The sequence below is a fragment of the Sporothrix brasiliensis genome (genome assembly GCF_000820605.1).
Source record: "Sporothrix brasiliensis 5110 chromosome Unknown Cont22, whole genome shotgun sequence".
Classification (NCBI taxonomy): Eukaryota; Fungi; Ascomycota; class Sordariomycetes; order Ophiostomatales; family Ophiostomataceae; genus Sporothrix; species Sporothrix brasiliensis.
The window spans coordinates 136,768-156,325 of NW_024467141.1; the positions used below are offsets into that span (position 1 = coordinate 136,768).

General features: G+C 54.3%; 3 protein-coding genes across 3 annotated transcripts; 2 read left to right on the top strand and 1 right to left on the bottom strand.

Moving 5' to 3' along the window:
- Positions 1-273: 273 nt before the first annotated feature.
- Positions 274-627, top strand: SPBR_08756 (uncharacterized protein; the record flags this gene model as incomplete). Its single annotated transcript, XM_040766994.1, has 2 exons — positions 274-455; positions 522-627. The coding sequence occupies 2 exons, from the start codon at positions 274-276 to the stop codon at positions 625-627; spliced, it is 288 nt and encodes a 95-aa protein (XP_040614320.1).
- Positions 628-2,080: 1,453 nt separating this feature from the next.
- Positions 2,081-4,664, top strand: SPBR_08159 (microtubule-binding protein; the record flags this gene model as incomplete). The annotated part of the gene is made up of 4 exons (XM_040766397.1): positions 2,081-2,434; positions 2,527-4,224; positions 4,288-4,570; positions 4,648-4,664. 4 exons carry the CDS (start codon positions 2,081-2,083, stop codon positions 4,662-4,664), a joined length of 2,352 nt encoding a protein of 783 aa, XP_040614321.1.
- Positions 4,665-5,842: 1,178 nt separating this feature from the next.
- SPBR_08053 (E3 ubiquitin-protein ligase HUWE1) lies at positions 5,843-19,197 on the bottom strand (the record flags this gene model as incomplete). The annotated part of the gene is made up of 4 exons (XM_040766291.1): positions 5,843-5,937; positions 6,010-10,365; positions 10,445-19,025; positions 19,150-19,197. 4 exons carry the CDS (start codon positions 19,195-19,197, stop codon positions 5,843-5,845), a joined length of 13,080 nt encoding a protein of 4,359 aa, XP_040614322.1.
- Positions 19,198-19,558: the final 361 nt, after the last annotated feature.

Below are 19,558 nucleotides of genomic sequence, written 5' to 3' on the forward strand. Positions count from 1 at the left end.
TCTGCACCTCTGGAATTCTGGAATAAAGTGGAAAGTGCCTGCCTCGCCTTTCGTCATCGGCACCAACGCTTCCTAAACTCCATTAAATAATCTACCGTCGCCAACACTACCCATCGAACGCCTCCTTTCGATAACCACCTTATCATCGTTTATTGAATCCCACCAACTTCCTATTGTACCGCAACCGTCCTCGACATCAACCGGCCTCCGCTTTTTCGCCGAAACAAAGTTCCTCTGCGACTCGTCCCGTCAACCTCCTCGTCAATCATCGAAATGAAGCCGTCAACGTTCTTCGCCGGCATCCTGTCGCTCGCTATGGGCGCTTCAGCCGTCGAGCTGAAGAAGCAAGTGGTCGTCACCTACGAGAGCAATACGCCCGACTGGGTCATCTCCGAAGCCAAGGAGGCCATCATCAACGCCGGTGGCATCATCACACACGAGTACAACCTGATCAAGTAGGTCTCTACCGTCTACGTTATCGGTTTCCCGGCTACATTGTTCATCGCTAACTAACGAAATAGGGGCTTCGCTGCGACGGCAGGCGAAAAGGTCCTCGCGTCTGTCCAGACGATGGGCAGCAAATACCAGGCTCTGGTCGAAGAGGACAAGGTCGTGTCTGTGGAGTAAGCCATGTATATAACGACGCCGATATGGCAACGACGAATACGATAGGAAGACCGATGGATGCGATACGACACACGAAATAGCTGTTGACATTCAACAGCTGCGGTCTTGATGGATAACGGGTCGTTGGGTTTTGCTTTTTTCTCTATTGGATGCGACACTAATATCACTCTGCGTTGTTTCGCTTTCTTGGGATCGGGCGGCGTTAGGCTGGAAACATTTGCAAAGTCCAAAAAATAACAAAAAATAAAAAAAACTTCAAGTCATTTGTTTACTGTTTACTGTTTTTGATGCTACTTGGTGTTTCGTGACGTGACAATTTTTCAGTTAGCAGCCTTGAACAAGTCGTATTAGCCGGTGGCTTTCTCCTCAAGGTCGCCACATCCGTGTCGTTCTCCGCGATGCATTCCATACGTTGTAGCCGAACAAGCAATTGCCAGGTCAGCTCATACCCTCATCTAGCATGGAACCTGGCGGCCGTTGCGACGGAATGTAACCCAGGGCGAGATGTATCTTACATGTATTCGCCACTGAGGATGTCAGAACGCGTCGTCAGAGCAATACTCCGTACTAGTGGTTCGTAGATGGCTCTTCCCGCAGAATAAGAACAGGTGGCTGCAGTGCCTTTGTCTCTGCTTCTCAATTTGGTGACGCTCACGATTAATCTAATACCAGGCAGCGAAAAGTGTGGCATGCGGCTTCCCGCTGCGTTCGCGGCTCCAGGCACCTGATACGGGACCGGCGGGGCTGTATTTATGCACAGGCCTGTCATGGGGGCTGATTGGGCCTGGACTGTACTCACTGGCTTCTGTAATATTCCGTAATTCCCATCCACACCTCCCAATTCCAGCGGACGTCTCGTAGATGAATTCGGTTTGCGACGATCCCAGGGGTCTGGGTTGTCACTTCCCTGCGCGTTGTGGTGGAAAGGTACGCGCCTGCCATATTGGAGCTGTCGCTAGCGTGTGTCATTTCGCATAGCGGAGCAAGTCTGAAGCTTCGTTTCTCTTTCGTTTCGCTCCCTTCCTTTTCCCCCATCTTCATTCTCGACCTCGTTTCCGGTTCGCTGTCTTCTCTCTACTGGCAAGGGGCTCGCACCCTTCTAAGCGCACAGAGACTCGCCGCTGACGTGCAGCAGCCGCAGCTCGTGAACGACTCGAGATCGGCGTCTCTGCCTGTTTTGGCTGTCTCGCCTTTGCATCGTGCATTTCATCCCAACTCGATCTATTCACGGTCACCCTTTTTCCTCGCCTCGGTGTCGCCCATTTCGATCTTGCAAATGGACTACGCCGGCCTCTAAGAGTCGATGTCCGGTTTTGTTTGCGTGCCGCTTTCATTACAGCCTTCTTGCAGCATCAACAATCGCATCCATTCGACATCCTCTAGACTCGCTTCCCTGATAGCCTCCTGTGGCTAACCTGTTCTGCTTCATCCTCCCTCGGTTCTTCCTCTCACCATGCCTCAACAACAACAGCATCAGTCTATCAGCCGAGCGGGCCAAGCGGCGCTTCTAACATGGGTCAACACATTCTCCCTGGACCGCAGGGTCGATCGTCTCGAGGACCTCGCCGACGCCCATGTCTTTGCCCAGATGCTACACGATCTCGACCCGGAATACGACCCCAATGAGCTCGAACAGCACGCCGGCTCGTCCGCTTGGCTGACAAACAAGCGTAACATCCAGTCTGTCTTCAAGGCGCTGACCAAGTACATCATCCACAAGGACGGCAGCGGCGCCATTGATTTCCTGCCGCGGACTATCGATGTGCGCGCCGTGTCGGACAACCTAAACGCCGAGGGCATTGCACAGGTGTGTTGCAGGTCGTCTTCTAGGGCTGCAGTCCTAGGGCTGCAGACGTTTCCAAAATTTTCTGGTGTGCCTTTGATACTGACCTCGTCTAGCTTGTTGCCATCTTCACGGCTGCTGCCATGCTTGGCGAACACAACACCAGGTACATTCCCGTCATGCGCAAGAACCTCAGTACGAGTGAGCAGGCCGAAATCATGACCATCTTGCAGCGCAAGGATGAAGAGCGCCAACGACTTGCCGAAAGCGGTGTGGACGCGTCGGTGGACGAAGCCACAGCTGGGCTAGACCCGGGATTGGTCGCCGAGGCCCAGCTGGCGACGCTCGCGTCCGACTACGACCGTGTGAGCAAAAAGCTGGCCGACACCAACACGCGCCTCGAACACCTTCAGATTTCGTACGAAGTCATTAAAGAAGACTTGGAACGGAAAGAGAAGGAGCTGGACCTCGAGCGCCAGAAGCACGGCGCCAGCGAATCACAGCTCATCCGGGACCTGCAAGAAAAGCTGCGCGAGCAGGACGACCTCATCAGTAACCAAGAAGGACAAGCCGAGGACGACCGCCAGACCAAGCAGCGACTGGCCCAAGAAAACAGCCAGCTCTCGCGAAAGGCTGTGCTCGTCGAGCAGCTGCAGGACCAGGTGCAGGAGCTCAAACACGCCAACGATGACCTGAGTAAGAAGGCCAACACCATCGACCGGTACAAGCAGAAGCTTGAGGCCCAGCGCGGTCTTGAGATGCGCCTGGAGGAGGCCCTGTACGAAGTCGGGCAGAACAAGGAGGCGCTCAAAGAGTTTGAAGCCCTGCAAAAACGCGTCAACCAACAGCAGGCGACCATCGAGCGCTTCCGGGAGATGGTGTCGGGCCTGGAACAGCAGATCGAGGACAACCGCATCCAGAAGGCTGCGTTGGAAGCCGACATCTACGCGGTGCATGCGCAACTCGAGAGCCTGAAAGACCAAAACCAGATGAGCGAAGTGCGCATCGCCGAGCTTGAACAGCAGCTCCTGCAAGGGACCGGTAGCACCCTCCCGGCCAGCCCGGGTGGTTCCAAGGCGACATTTAATCTTGAGGAAGAGCTGCAGCACACAGACGACCCTGCGTCGGCTTACACTTTGGAGATTGCTCGGCTACGTGCTGAGAACAACCTCCTACGGAGCAATGTTAACGTGGGCTCCGAGAACGACCGCCTACGAGCCGACCTAGAAATCTCAAAAACAAAGGAGGAGCTCGCCCGGAAAAAGTACAACGACATGTTCGAAAAGCACACGCTCCTGGAGGCGCAAATGCAGGCTCTGGCGAGCGGTGCGATAGGAGAGGGTAGCTCGCTTTGGATCGAGGCGCAGAAGAAGCTCAAGGACACGACCTCGGAGTTGGACCGACACAAGGCGGTTTCGCGAGAGCTGGAGAACCAGGTGGCAGACAAGCACCGGGAGATGCTGCGCCTCCGTGCCGACTTGGGTGCTGTCGGCAAGGGATCTGTAGATGCCCTGGAAGAGCTCAAGTCGACCGATGCTTTAATCTCGGAGTCTCTCAAGAAGGAGCTGGAGTCGCTGCGCACAGACTTCCGGTCGCTGCAGGTGGACAATGAGCAACAACAGAAGCATCTTATCGAAGCGCTCGTTTCTAAGGAGGAACTGCGCAAGACAATGGGCACAGCATCCGACGAGAAGCCACTGCCGTCGCTAACGCAAGCCACCACAGCACCACCTGCTGCAGATGTCGAGGAGCAAGTCCGCAAGACAACTGAGATGAACGAGAAGCTGCGGACCGCCATGAAGCAGCTGAAGAAGGTGGGATTTCTCTGGCGGCAAGCTATCAACGTCATATATGAACCACAACTAACTATTCGCCAGCAATACGATATTGCGGACCACGACCGCACTGAGCTGCAAAAGAAGCTCAAGGCCGCCGAAACCGCCGGCCCGAGCAGTGGCAGCGTCGGTGCCATGGCCGCCGCCCATGCAGCACAGCGTGCTGCAGATGAAAAGACCATCAAGAACCTGCAGCGTGAAAACGCCATGATCACGACGGCGTGGTACGATCTGACGAGCCGCTTGCAGAGCAACCACGTCGTGCTGCAGCGGCGGCAGGATGCGCCCAAGAGCTGGCTCAACAAGCAGCGGCAGCTGGTGAATGGTATGTTTTCAATTTGGAACTGCAGGCTTTTGTTTTAGGAACTCCTGTTAACTTGTTCTCGTTTTCTCTCAACACAGCTACGCCACGAAAGTAGGAATCTCAAGACGGCCAGACAAAACAGGCGCGGCGAATAGCCTTGGAACGGTAGGATCTGCCACCATTGTTGTCGCTGCCACCGTCGTCACCTTCGTCATCTGCGCCTCTCGGGTCTTGGTTGCCCAAACTATGGTCGACATGGTACTGGGCTATGACCAACTTATCATGTCTTTGGCCTCAGACCAGCTGCTTTTGGCCGAATACAAGAGAGCCGTTTCACGCCCTGACTGTGTTTCTAGCGATTGCTGTCGCGCAGCAGCTTTACTAGGTGACTATGAACGCGAGCAGAAAGCATTTTTTACGACCGTTTAGAAAATGGGTGGCCTTGACCGCGTTTATATTATGGAGCACTACAAGAGCGCTGATTTTACTTGGGACTTTTTTGGGTTGGGAGAGGGGGGGATCCCTGCTTTACATAGCTACCTCGTTTCTTTTGTGTCTTACTTTTTTCTTTTTTTCTTATTCTCCAGCATTTGTTGCTTTTTCTTTGCTTGTGTTTTAAAAGAAAAATATACCCCTTTCCTTTTTATATATATTTTTATCTCCTGTCCAATTACGCGAGTTTGTTTTAACCCTTTCTCTTTCCCATCACTCAGCTGTTAACATTGATCCTATATGATACTACGATTCCAGCATTTGTTCATTAAGGAAATAAAGGAAAAATTAAGAAACAGTGTGACGTGTGTTGCGCTTTCTCGGGAAGAGACAAGAGTTTGCTCTAGACTGCACTCTGGAACAAACCCTTGCCATCCATCCACGTAGAAGGCAGACTATATGTGTTGCTATGTATGTATCGGCCTCTATGTTACTGATAAAAAACTCCTTTCCGTTGTTTGCTTATGCTATGCCGTTTGAAGGAATTGGCAAGGCAACAAATAACATAAAAGTATAAAACATGAAGCCGAAGAGAGGAAGATCGTAGGAAAGGGAGCGGAACAAGTGAAATAGAAACAAGAAAGAGTAGGAAAACATGGAATGAAACTGGATGCAGAACAAGGTAGTAATAGAAAAACAAAAATAACAAGACTCGAAAAAACAGTTGCAAAATGAGTAAAACAAAATCAGGAATAAAAAGACAAACAGCCAGAAGAATGTCCACTCCTTTGTGGTCAGACCAAATGTTTTCTGAACATTTCGAGAGTCTATACTATGTCTCTTTTCTTCCCATTCACCAAATCACGCGAAACCAAAGTACTCGTTACCAGCAGTGATGGCCTTGAGCAGCTGAGAGCGCATGGCGTCATAGGTCTCATATTCAGGCAAGTCGAGTTCTATAAAAGAAATGGTTAGCAAAAACGTATCGGAAGAGTAAGTATCAAAGGACAGGAGGGGAGACCACATACGGTTGAAGCACGTGTGCGAGCTGGGCAGCCGGTCCTTGTCGCCATAATCGCGGTGGATATTGAAGCGGTTGATACCATTCATGCCCTCCAGCTCCTTGAAGCCGTTGAGCGGCACCTTGGACGTGCCTGTCACGAACTGAAGCAGCTTCGCCCGCTCTTCCTTGTCAAAGGAACGCACCGCCCGCCAGAACCACTGAATTTGGGGCGCCGCGCTGTTGTAGTTGTGGTATTCCGTGTTGCCACGCCAGTCGTCGATGTCAATGTCTGGCAGGCCGGAGATGAGCAGCTCAAGCTCCTGCTCTGTGAAGATAGAGATGAGCTCGGCAGGGATTATATCGTGGAAGCCCTTGAGGAACTCGCTCATCTGGTCCTTGACTGACGCCAGCAGCTTGTGCTCCACCACCAGCCGCACATAGTCGTGCTTGTTCTCCTCCGTTACCGCTACGTCGCGACCGTTGGGGATCAGGTCCACGACCTTGGTGGCACCAAACTCGTCGTCGACAACTGAGAAGGTCTCGGTGATGACGTCCGTGATGTCGTTCTCCAGCATCCACACCAGCGACTTGTAATACTCCGGGTCAAAGGATTCCATGTCCTTGACCGACACTGGCTTGCCAAGGATCCGCTTGTACACGGCGCGGCTGAAGTAGCACTCCAGTAGGCGGCCCTCGTACAGAGCCTTGCCGATGATGCGACCGATGAACTTGAAGAACATGAGATGCTCATCGTTGATACCGCTGAGCTTGTTCGGATGGAATGTTGTGCGATCCGAAGACACGGGGATGAACAGGGCGTAGTTTGGATCGAACATTTGTCGGGAGAGCACCTGGAACCATTCGCGGGTCACGCCGCCGGCGTCAACACCCTCCTCGCCATGGAACCGGATGTTGAGTTTGCCGTACTTCATTTCGTCACCTGACTTGAAGTAAAGCGAACGGAACGAGTCGTGGAACACCTGGTCACGGCGGACCGAGAGCTGCAGCGGCGGGAACGAGGGGCGCTGGTGCTGGGCGCCTGTCTTGGCGTGCACGCTGCGGTTGAAGTAGTTGCGCTTATTGTCAAACTCAAGCACCTTGGGGTTCTTGACCAGCAGCGAGAACGTGCCCGACATGAGCTTGGGGTTGTTGCGGACAAGCTCATTCAGGATACGCCGATGCTCTTCTGTAAAGCGGAAGAATAGATCCCACACAGGGCGGCTTTCCGGCGGAGGGCTGGACAGGAGCAGCATGCTGTCGTTGCTGGAGCCGCCAGACTCTTTGTCTTTGCCGCCCAGTGTTAGGCTTTGCGACATCTGTTGGGTGGAAGCCGCCTCGCTAGACTCCGGCAGGTTTGCGTTCTTGCACACAACCATCAAAGACTCGATCAGCGGAAGCAGGATAGTTGCAACATTCAGCATATTGTCACGCTGCCGGATGGCGCTCAGGCACGAGCTCAGGCGGCCCCACATCTTGATGAAGGTCGCGTTATGGTAGAGGCTGCCCATGTAGTCCTCCTCGGCCACATCAGGGGTGTTCGCGGCGTCGTCCTTCTCCGCCTCTGCCTTCTTGGCTTGGACACCAAATAGGTGGTCGAGCGCGGTGAGCACCCGCAGCAGTTTATTTTGCTCTGCAGCGCCAGGGGAAAACTTAGCCAGCGCAATGCCCTGAATCTCCGTGCCCGTCTTGGCTGCTTCGATGTAAGGCAGCAGCTCGTCCAAGTCGCGGAGAATGTTGTTGCTTAGGGTCTTCGCTTGGCGTGCAAGTTCCTGGCCAAAGCGCTGCTTAGTGCCTTCAATGCACGACAGGTTCTTGATTGTCGAGATCGTGTTCTGGAACGTCTTGGAGCTGCACTCCCGCGCAACAAAGATATTGACAACGAGAGACAGGTTGTATTCCGGAATGAAGGGAGTCACTAAGTCGCGCTCCTTGGCCAACTGCTGGTCCGCTGCGCTCGTGGCTGCGTTTGCCGGCTTGGACGTAGATGCTGTGCTGTCTCCTGCGGCAGCGGCGGCGGCGGAAGGTATGGCGGTTGCTTCGGCGGTGCCGGTCCCAGCCGCAGTCGTGCCAGCGGACGTTACAGCAGCAGCAGCAGCAGCAGCGTCACTGCCCTCAGGGTCCTTGCTTTCTTTGTCTTCAACGGAATCCTTTGCTTCAGCCTCTTTCTTGCGCTTTTGCTCTTCGGCCAGTTCGCGGCGACGACGTTCACGTTCGAGAGCCTGCAGAGGTTGTGTCACTCTGTTCAGGAGCTCGGCAAGCAGCTGCATTACGGACGAGCTCTCCATAACGAGGTTCTTCTCAAGCAGTAGCAGGAGTGAGTTGATGCCAAAACGCGACGCTTTGGACTGGACGCCCTTGGCCTTGCGATTGCCAAACGATTTCCTAAGAGACGACCCGATAAAGTCATGCTCTGTCAGGAACAAGGACGGGATGTGCTGGTTGCGGCTGCAGAGATCCACAAGAAGGTCTAGACCTTGTTGCACGATAAGCAGGGGCGAGCTATCCAGATGAGATGCTTGGAGAGAGCTCGGGCCAGCAAAATATGTGTTGTTGGCAGTCCGCTTAAGACTGCCACTGGTGCCAGGGGTCGTTGTCACAGCGCCGGAAGAAGCGTTGCCAAAGCCAGACTTTGCATCCTTCTCCTTGTCCTTGGGAGGCTGTCTTGCCTTAGCAGAAAGTTGGTTGAAGCACCGCTCCACAGCGTCCATATCCGAGCTTCCATCTTGAAGGATATGAAGAAGAGTACTGATGATCTCAAGGCGGCTTTGCCTGTTCTGGCACAGATCAATGAAGAGATTGAAGAGGCAAGTCCGTGTTGTTCCCTGCTGCGTCACGAACATGAGACGCAGAAGGGTGGCAACACCAGACCGATCCATCATGTGCACAACAGGACGCCGCTCAATCTTGGCCACCAACTTGTTGTCGGCTGCAGACTCACCAGCACGACCGGATGGACCGCCAGCGAGTTCACTTGCACGTTCAGAGTGGCTGCGGCCAAGTCCTTCCCGAAGGCGGGGTGCGCGATGCACTGGCGGCTGTTCTTGTTCAAGCAGGTTTCTTGCGTGGGCTGCCATCTCCGGTGGCAGGCGATCAAAGAGCTCTTCGCCCTGTTCGCGCAGAATCTCGTTACGAAGACGCGGCGGGAATGACATGAGAATACTCGCCGTATCCATTTCCTCTTGTGCGGCATTGTCTGCCGCAGCAGCATTGCCAGCTTGGCGACGGTCCTCTTCTCGTTGACGCCTGCGGAGCTCTTGCTGTTCCTGTTGGACAATATCCATGCGCAGGTCGTCGGGCAAGGCATCCAAGAAGGCGTTATAGTTCTCGTCAAGCTCGCCGGTCGTCTCTGCCTGTTGGCGCGCCTCTGAACGGCGAGCCGTGAGCGCTTGTGCAATAACCTCTTCACGGAACTCTTCTGGAAGCGCTTCTAAATACTCAGGGTCAATGCCGAGGTCGGTAATATCCATTTCGGCACCGCGGATAATAGCCATGACACGCTCTTGTGGTTGTTCTGGCTGCGCGGCGACATCTGGTGCCTCGTTCGTACCCTCGCCATCGGCACCAGTGTTCGTCTCGACGCCTTCCATGGGCTCAGAAGTGTCCCTGTCGCCCCGTGCATCCTGGTCAGCGTCTGGGTCGTTATCATTGTCGCCGGCTGCGGCAGCAGCTTCAGCGGCAGCGGCTTCTGCAGCAGCAGCGGCAGCAATCTCAGCAGCAGCCTTCTCTTCTTCTGCTTGCTTCCGAGCGCGCTCCTCAGCCTCCTTAGCTTCGCGTTCCTTCTGTTCTTTGTCTGCACGCTCTTTCCGCTCCGCTTCTTGGCGTTCAAGCTCTAGCTTGCGATCCCGTTCTTTGCGTGCTTCTTCCATGGCCGGGGGAATCAGGGCGTGGAGGATGCGAGTGTAAATTGCAGGGCGAATGCCCTCACTAATGTTGGGCCCGAAAACCACGCGAGCTTCCGATGTCCAGCGGTCGGTTGTCGTGGAAGGCCGGAAGGCGATGGCTGCAGCAGGCTCGGTGTTTCCGCTCGCGTCGCGACGCGAGTCAGATGTGCGGCTGTCGTGATGTGCGCGGAAATCATGAGGAACAGGCATGCTCACTTCCCTAAGCTCACCATGCGGCCCTTGTGTGATTTGGAAATGGAGAGGCTGGCCAGCTCGTCCAGAGCTGAGAACGGGCAAGTTGTTCATCAAGTCGTTAAGAAGAGCCATGGGGTTATCCGCACTAGTGAAGAGGCCTGTTGGCAGACCGAGGCGGAACATAGTTGACGGTAGCCGTTGACCGTCCCGAGTTCCCCCACGCGACCGCCGTAGCATGGGGTTGATGCCCTCGTTGGCGTTGTGACGGCCGGTGCGATCATTTCGGAAAAGGTTGGTGAAGTCGGCTGCAGAACAAAAGGTTAACAGAAGAAACAACATTATGCATATTTGTGGCAAAAAGTTGCCGAGAAGAATCCCACTTACCACCAAAGCGATGGTGACGATGAAGGGGATACGGGTGCCCATGGTCGTGGTGGGAATGATGATGGCGGTGGGGGTCGGCGACCATTGTCTCCCAGGCTAGACCTGCAGGATCTTCTTGTGCCAAGGAGTCCTCGTTAGGGTAGTCTTGGTCATAAATGTAATCTTCCTCATCCATGCCATCGTCGTCCTCATCGTCGTCCTCCTCTTCGACGCCATCTTCGATATAAGGGTCGTCATAGTGGTCGATTTCAACGTCATCACCGCCGAAATCAGCGTTCATATTTCGGACGATCTCGTCAAAGCGGCTAATTCTGTCGCCGTCAGGGATGATCTGTACTTGGTGAAGATGCCCAGCCGGTTCGACTTCGTAACCATCGTCATAGCCATCGTCGTCATCAGCCTCCTCGTCATCTTCAGATTCGCTCTCCCACTCGGAAGCACCGTCATCCTCCATAATGTCGTCTTCGTGAAGGTCCTCAATGACCTCCTCGATTTCATCGTCCATGTCTTCCATATCCTCCTCAGAGCCGACGTCGTCGCTGTCTTCCTCGTCGTCCTCGTCGTCTTCGTCGTCTTCGCCGTCGTCCATGACCAGCTCAACGACGCCAGGCTCACCATGGAGGCCTTCGACAGGGCCCATCTCGTCGTCATCATCATCGCTAAGGTTTTCTTCGCCGTCATCTGTCATCTCGTCGTCGTACTCCATCTCGTCGTCGTACATGTCATGTTCAGAGTCTGAGTATTCTTCGTCGTCCGGATCACCACCTTCAAGCATACCGAGTGACGAGTTGCGGTACAAATCGGGCGTCTCCTCGCGGTCATCTTCCATATCCGATAGAGATGATGAAGACATGACATCGTACTCGATTGCATCTGCCGAGGCAGATGACGGGATGATGTTGGTACGGCTCAACATAATCGCTGTTGCGGTGAGGACATTGAGGACGCGCAAAATATGCTTCAGAGTGCGCTTCGCACCTGGGAAGGCCAGGTCGACGTCGGAAATGGAGTGTGTCAGGGCAGCGAGAAATCCTTTCTCATACATGAGACGCCGGAGTTGCATGTACGAGTGCGATTCTGCATAAGGCATGGACGAGCGCTCTTTGTCGGCACCGATCATAGCAGACATGAGCTCGCCCAGGGCAGCCATCTTGCCGTAGCGAACATCAATTGGCTCCGACGAGTTAGCCGCCTCCTTGTACGCTTTCAGTATTGTGTCAAGGACAAAGCGCCGGACAAATTGGAGGTCCAAATCCTCGTCAAACTCGTAGATGCTGGGAGTTCTTGCCGTAAACTTTTCCGGCGTCTTCTCAACTAGGGCGGTCAAAAGTCGTTTCGCTTGGTCCGCAAGTGCTGCCTTCTTCTTTGCCGCAATGGTCTCGGGGGGGTTCGTCTGGCCGCTGCTGCTGCCCGCACACAAAATATCATTGAGAAGGTAGTTTAGCACACTAGTCCGAGGCTTGACCGGAGTCAAAGTCTGAAGAGCGATGCCGCGTTTGAAGTTGATAAACTCCATCTTGGACCGTGAGTAACTCCGAAGAAGTTCACTTAGGCATGAGATCAAGAATGCCCGATAAACGAAAATCGGGTAGTCACGTGGTCGGAAAGTTTGGCCCGCCTTGTCCTTGTCCTTCACCCCAGCAGGAGAAGCCGACGCAGCAACGTCACGCTCGAGGCTGCTTGCAACAGACGCGAAAGGAACCGGTGTGGACGGCGCGGATCCGGCCTCGCCGGTAGGGTTCGGTGTCGGGGCTGCAGTGATGGAAATGTCTGAGCCCAACGGCTCCTTGGCTGCCTCCTTTGCAGCTGGCGTTTCCGCGTCATCAACCTTTTGGTACGTCATCAGCTGCTCAAGCAAGAATGTGATCACACCATCAGGGTTTTCGACAACGGGCCGCTTGTGCTCCACGACAGACGTTTCCGTAGGCTTCGTTGGCGCATCGGGCATGTCCTTATCCAATATGCTGGCTGCCGGCTTCGTAGACCCATCAGCACTGGTCTCAGTCTGGCCCGGAGTATCTGTTTCCGTTGATGGTCGCACATCGTTGATATTCAATTCTTGTGTTGCTTGCACCGCCGGACCAAAAGAATCGTCATGGGATGCGGTCGTTCCCGATTTCGGTTGAGCACCCTGTGTCACCCCAGCGACTCTATCCTTCAATGCGATCATGAAATTGTGCCGTTGTAATGACTCTGCTGTTATGCGCGTCATATAGACCAGATCACCCAACACAGAGATGAAAATTGTGGGGTTTCGCAAGGCGATATGAGCAAAAACGTCGAGGAATGTCTGCAAGTCGTGGGTACGCTGGTGCCGATGAACCCAGGAGTTTTCGAAAAACAAATGGATCTCAAACGTCATGACCTGGCGGAGCACCTCTTCGTCTTCGATAATGTGACGCAGGGTAGTGGCAATGTAGACATTCAATCGTGTTTCAGAGAAGCCGCCAGCCCCAATTCCGGACAACTGCTTTGCCATGAGGAACAACCTCTGAAGGTTCTTCTTCTCGCCAACAATCTTAGCCACGTCGTGTCTTCTCGTCATGATCTGAAGAACCCGGCTGACCGAAACGGCCAGGCCGTCGTCTTTGCCGATGCGTGGAAGAATGTCGAGAGTCAAGTCGAGCAAGACGTTTCGCTGCTTTTCATCAAGGATGACCGTGCGCGGCTTATACGACAAGTCCTTGACCTCGGCGGAGTCGAAAGTCGGGAAGATCCACTCCACCCCAGTTTCCTGCTCGTCCTTGATTAAGAGGATCTCAAACAGCAGGAAGATGTGGGACAACCAAGCGGGTAGGTCCTCCGTTGAGCCTCCAAGTGGAACACGGAGGAAGCCAAGTAACTCATCGATGTTGTTTCTAAGGATATCGAGGGTACAGTCGAAGAAGGAGCTTGTATCATTAATCAGCAGGCACAACAGATAGGCGTACGCTGAGATGCTTGCAGCATGTTTCTTCTTGTTCTCGTCGTCAATGGCAAACGAGATAAGCGCTTCTGTCAGGGTCTCGCCGACCTCCTGCTGCGCGTTGGTACCTTGTTCTTCCAGATCTAGGGGCTGGAGCACGCTCGCCGAAATAAGCTCGGCAATATCTTGCACGGAATCGGGGTGCATTTGAATAACCGCAAGACAGCGGTCGACGAGATTCTTGCGCAAACCGGCACGCTTTTCCACCACGTCTTCTTTGGAAAGCACATCGGATACAACAGGCGAATCAGAAGCATCCTTCTTGCTGCTACTGCTGTGACTCCTGGAACCACCAGGCTGGGGCGGACTCAGTGGAGGTGGAGGCATGGGAATTCTTGGCAGGGCGAACTCAGCGTCGTCCAAGAGATTCTCAATCAAAAGGTCTTCTGAGCTACGGGGGTTGTCGAGTGCCATCACGTCCATTGAAAATGGCAATCTAGGCGCTGTAGTAGTTGTGCGCTCACCAGAGCTCCCAGCGACTGGGGCAACTGTCACATCAACGCCATCGTCCGGAGCAGATGTTTGCGCTGCCTCGGAGCTACCTTCCCCGTTGCCACCCGACGTAGTTGGAGGTGCGGCTGGCTCGGGCGGCCGAACATCAATGGCGGGTACGGGGTAGCGGGATCGAGTCAGGCCTTGGACAACCGCTCGTCCGTACTCCAGAGCATAGTCCGAGTTGCCGTTGGCACGGTAGATGCTTTCAACAGCAAGGTCTTCGCTGAAGTTGTCTCGCTCATGGGCACGAATGATGCGGCTCTCGTTGTCTCTCCACGGGAATGGGATATGAGAATCGCCAAAGACATCAGTTGGCGATATTTTTGGTCTTGATTCGCGCGTGTAGTAGCCGTGGTCAAGATCGACGGAGGCAATCGTCTTCATGATCTCAATGAGCCTGGAAAGAACAGTGGTCGAGATCTTTTCAAGGACAGGCGATTGCCAAAGCTCGGACACAACCGGCAAGACAGCCATCCAGGTTTCGATAACCAGTTGGTTGGCCGGCTGTTGGTTATACGGTCGTTCTGAAGACCGGGAGAAAACGCTGACTTGACCCGCCGAGTCCTGGATGTTCTTAGGATTGACAATGACCGCGTATAGATCCAATATGCTCTTCATGCCGATGGCAGCAAAATACAATTTCGTCAAGTTGTTGCGATCTTGCGAACCATTGTTGATGGTCTCGGTAAACGAGCGGAGCAGCGCATTGAGTGTTTCAAATCCACTGTGCTTCTTAAAAGCCAAAAGAACAGGGATGACAACATAGGACGTCGAAGTACCATCTGGGCGCTCGCTGTTCCGTGTCGGATCGACAAGTAGGTCTTGTACAGCTTCCAGAATGACTTTTCGATGCTTCTGGCTGGCAACGGTACTTCCATCCACGGCTTTAAGCTGATCCAGAATGGTCAGGGCTAAGATTTCAGCGATCTCCAGGTGCTGGCCCCGTACGAACGAGTCGCGCTCTCTACGAGGAAGTAAGGACTTCCCAATAGCCTGTAGATCGGGAACAATCACCGTCGGGAAGGACCGGAAAAGGGTTCGCATCGTCTGGTAGTTCTGGTAGTTGTCGGACGCCATCTCCTGTTTCGTTGGTTTGTCAGCTGACGGGTGCACCGATGATGAGCTGCTAGGTTCGACAGCACCGAAGCTGTTCGCAGCGTCGTCCACATTGTTGGGTTGCGTAAAGGCTGTGTTCGACAAGACATCCGCAAACGCAGGCTCTTCAGCCTCGCTCACCGCATCAGCACCACTCGTAGTCGCAGCAGCAGATGCAGAAGCACCCACAGAGTTGCGGAGTGCTTCTAAGGCCGGAATATGTGCTCGGGTCCAGTTCTCGGGTACAACGGCACTCAGAGCAGCTTCCTCACCCATAACGAACGAAAGAAGGGGACCAAGACGCCGAACAAATTCTTTGTAATAGTCGAAAAGAACAATTGGATACATGGACGTGGTGCCTTGGCGGTTGAGGGGGAAGCAACTTTGGATGAGGTACAGCAGATATCTAACCCTGAAGAGAGCCTTCAAAGTCGTTGTCCCGGCGGCAATCTGCTCTGGGGTGGCGGCGGGGAAATCGGGCCGGACAAAAAGTGAAAAGACAGACCGACTCTTATTCGGCTTCGAGGCCTTGTCGCTGCCCTCGATGAGTTTGCCCTTTTTGTCGTCGGCGACTTTTTGATCTTCAATCTTGTCTCCCTCCTCATTCTTGTCCTTTGTATAGGGTAGCACCAGAGGATTGATGGCGTCCAGCGCGTTCATCATGCGTGTAAACATGGCTGGTACGCCGAGAATCGGGGATTTTTCAAGAATTTGGGCAAAGATCTGAAGGAATGTCGGCGAGATCATTGCGGTGGGTTGAATGAAGGGCAATCCTGGGGACTCGACAAGATCCAACAAAATCTCGATGCCTCCCCGCTTGATGAACAGGGATTGCAAGGTCGAATTGCCTAGGTAAACATTCAAGAAGAGGGACGCGGCAGTGATGTAGTTCAAGGCGTCTTGAGGCGCAGTGCCTGAACCTTCTGTCGAGATTGACACACCGCTATTGTCTGCTGCAGTTCCTGGAGCAGAACTGCTCGCGTCGGCCATCTCCACGTCTTCGACACTATTGCTCGCCTCAGCAGTCGGCGCAGATTTCGTAGATTTTGGAAGAGGGAGAAGCCGGATGCCCCACGAATCGGTCTGTGCCTTTGTCTCAGACAAATAACCCACACGGCTGACCATGTCCAAGACGGCCGTTGTAATCAGCGGCCGTAGAGACGGGTGGTGACGCGCCAGTTCGTCGAAGTTGGTACCGATTGTCGAGGGCAAGCCAGTCTCAGTCTCCATGCAACGAACGTGGGCGGGGCTTTCGAAGATCTCGAAGTAGCTTTGCAACGCGCCCGATGTCATGACCATTTTCCGTCCGACATTATTTAACGATATGGAGTTGAGGATAGATGGGATAGAGCCAATGACTTCAGTCGAGGGTAGGATGCCGCCGGCAAGAGTCCAGTTTCTGGGGCTAGCAAGCTCCTCACGGGTCAAGGGAACTTTGCGGGCGTCTGTCTCATCAGGCGTGGACTCGTCTGACAACGTTGTATCCCTATCGTCATCGTCATCGTCATCATCGTCTTCGTCGTCGTCTTCGTGATCATCACCATCTCCATGATCTTCATTGCCCCGGTCATTGCTAGGGCCAGCAGCACTCCCGTTTCCATCTCCACTACCAGATCCGCTGTTGTCGGCACTCTCTCCGTTGCCCTTATCGGTGGATTCGCCAGGCGCCTTGGGGAATGAGGCGGGAGGCAGTGGCCGGCCTGTAATGGTCTCGAGAAAGCTCTGGATCAGGCCAGACTCGGATAGGGCAGCGAAGCTTGTCGGGTCATGGTTAATAAAATGACTCAACGTGGTCGCAGCGTTTGTCCAGACAACGGAGCCAAACATTGCGGTATTCTCGAGAATGGTACGCAAGCTCTGCAGAAGCTGGGAGTTGTCAACGAGATTGCGGAGAAGTCGATCGTTGCCGGGGCCGAATTGGTACGAGCTAGCCATGAGATGGTAGATAAACTTGAGTAGCCACTTGAGCGTCTGTTGCAGGTAGAACGGAATGTCGTAGTCAATGACGCTACAGCGCATTTCGCGGCCAGTTATCTCACCCCGTTGGACCGCAGCTTTGGCGGCAGCGACTGTATCGACGAGAAGCTGTGAGACAACATCTAGACCGTGGGCGGCAGCAAATGGCTGGAAGGACGTCGGGAAGTTGAGCACGACGGTGTCTAAAAACGTCACAACAACGAGGTAATTGCGTTCTGCAACGGGCGACCGCACTTTGAGGGCATCAACAAGGATATCCATAAGGCCGGCGCCGACAATGTCCTGCATTCGATTACCAGCTGTCAAATGAAGTGTGAGCGAGAAGAGCTGCTTGCGCCAGTCATCATGGAGAATTGTATCTTCGGGGCTCTCGTCCTTGTCTTCTTTCATGTCCGCAACGGCCTTGCGCAAAACGTAGAGAAGGACACCATGGTTGACGCTTGCATTGACTGCTGACATGACATCGTTGGTCTTAGAAGCAAAGCCAGCCAGACTCTCAAGAAGTTGCAACGCAATAGATTGCAGCCAGATCGGAACAGGGGACTTGCTGGCGCCGGGGCGAATCAGTTCGGCAAGCTGGTAGGTGAGCTGGAATCGTCTCGGCTCTTCTGCATCTTGCTTCAACACCTGCTCGAGGAATGCAGTCTCTGGATGGATGAAAGCGAGATTGGTGATGGCCAGGAGACGAACAGCCAAAGCCAGCTGGCGTGACTCTTCCGAACCGAGCAAAGCCTTGGCGATGCGGATGCGACTCAGCAACTCGTACCGGGCTGTCTCAGGCATATCAGCAGGACACCGAGCCATGAGTTCATAGATGGTGGAAGACTGCACAACGCGGGACGGGAGCTCAAAATAGCGCTGGCCTGAAACAGCGGTCTCATCTCCAGTAGCGGCATTGCCAGGCGTCCGGGTTGGCGCATGGGTCAAGGGCGACGACGCATCCTCTGCGGCTTGGCCAGATATTCTTGGGGTTCGATCCGAGCCCACAGTGGACGCACGGCGCAGCGGTGTCGGGGTAGAGGGAATAGAAGAGTAACCCGTGCGATCATGGACGCTTTGTGGCTGGCCCGGAGACAACTCTTGCGGGTCGGATCCAAGACCGTCTTGCTGTCGCGACTTGTGCTGTGGGTAGTACGTGATTTTGATATCGCCCCAGGAGCTCGAGGACGAGGCGTCGGAAGCTGAAGTGGTCGCATCAGTGGGTGCAGCACCGGTAGGGCCATCCGTAGCAATCGAAACAAAGTCATTGGAGTACATGGTCGTTATTGCCTTGGATGACTCGCCATGTGCCTTCTCCTTGCCCTTCCCTGTCGATGGCGGGGCAAGGGGAGCAGCGGCCGCTGCAGTCGAGCTGGAAGCACCCGGCACAGGTGTCGAGGGCGTGCGCTGAAGCGTGGGGGTGGAATTGCCAAAGGGCGCGGTCGATGCAAGGGACCCGGAAAGCGGCGTCTTGACAAAGGGCAAAGCCAGCTGTTGAACTCTGTCTAGGCTCATATCGTAGTGGTTCTGCAGTAGGGCCGAGTGGAACGCGCGCGACGTAGTACTCGTTCTTTTGTAACTGGCATGGTACCGCAAGGCCAACTCATGGCCGACGTGCAGGGAAGCTTTCAGGATCTGCAGCGATGACGAGTTGAGGAGGCTGCTGAGGTGCGAGCTGCTCGCGTAGATGCTACGGTTTCCGCAGTGCTGCAGCAGATTCCGGGTGAACTTGAGCACAGCCAAGATCAACTGGGCGTCGGCATCCTCCTCGAAGCCCAGCTTTCTCAGCTCAGTAGAGTCCCATTTGTGGTTGTCACGGAAATCGATGGGGTGTGTCGTTGTCTGGAGAAGGATCTCGTTTGCGAAGTCGCGCGCTTGGGGTGCATCCCGGAGCTCGTATGTTTCAACAAAGCATTCAAGGATGTTGTCAAATCGATTCAGAAGCGGGATCCAATGGTACATGTCGCCACGGGGCAAAGGCCATCGTGCCGGAAACTGCTCGAGGACTTTAGGTAGTAACGGCAACGGCGAGTTCGTCGCAGATTGAACATATTCGGCCAGCCAGAGAGACTAGAGGGGGAGGGCAAACGGTTAGCAAAGAGAGTGAGCCGTGATAAATGACTAGATAGTTTAGAAAACCAAAAACCGCAGGTGCGGTTCCAGATGCTCGTTGGCAGTAAGAGGTGATGCATACCATAGACTCCCGGTGCTTCGGCTGGAGCAACTTTGTAATCTTGCCCATCGTGGCGGCGCCCAGACGGGTGTGTCAAGGACAGCAAGAAGCTCGAGTAGGAGATGCGAGGCGAGGTCGAGGACAGAGGAACGTGAACGGGAGAAGTCGGAAACAAAGGAGAGGAGGAAAGGGAAGTGCGAGATATAAGATGGAACTCAGCTCAGGTCTCCCCCTCCACGGCTGCGAACGCGTGGATGGCGATCACTCCGCCCGCGCGGATCGAGCATCCAAGAAGCAAGTGAACTTCGGTGTAGAAAATCGTCCGAATGGTCCGGTTATGCAAACGGCAGAAGTAAAAGAGAGGTGCCGAGCGGTGGGCAGCCGGCAGCAGAGAGACAAACGTGCAGGAAGGTCTCTCGGAAATCGGCAG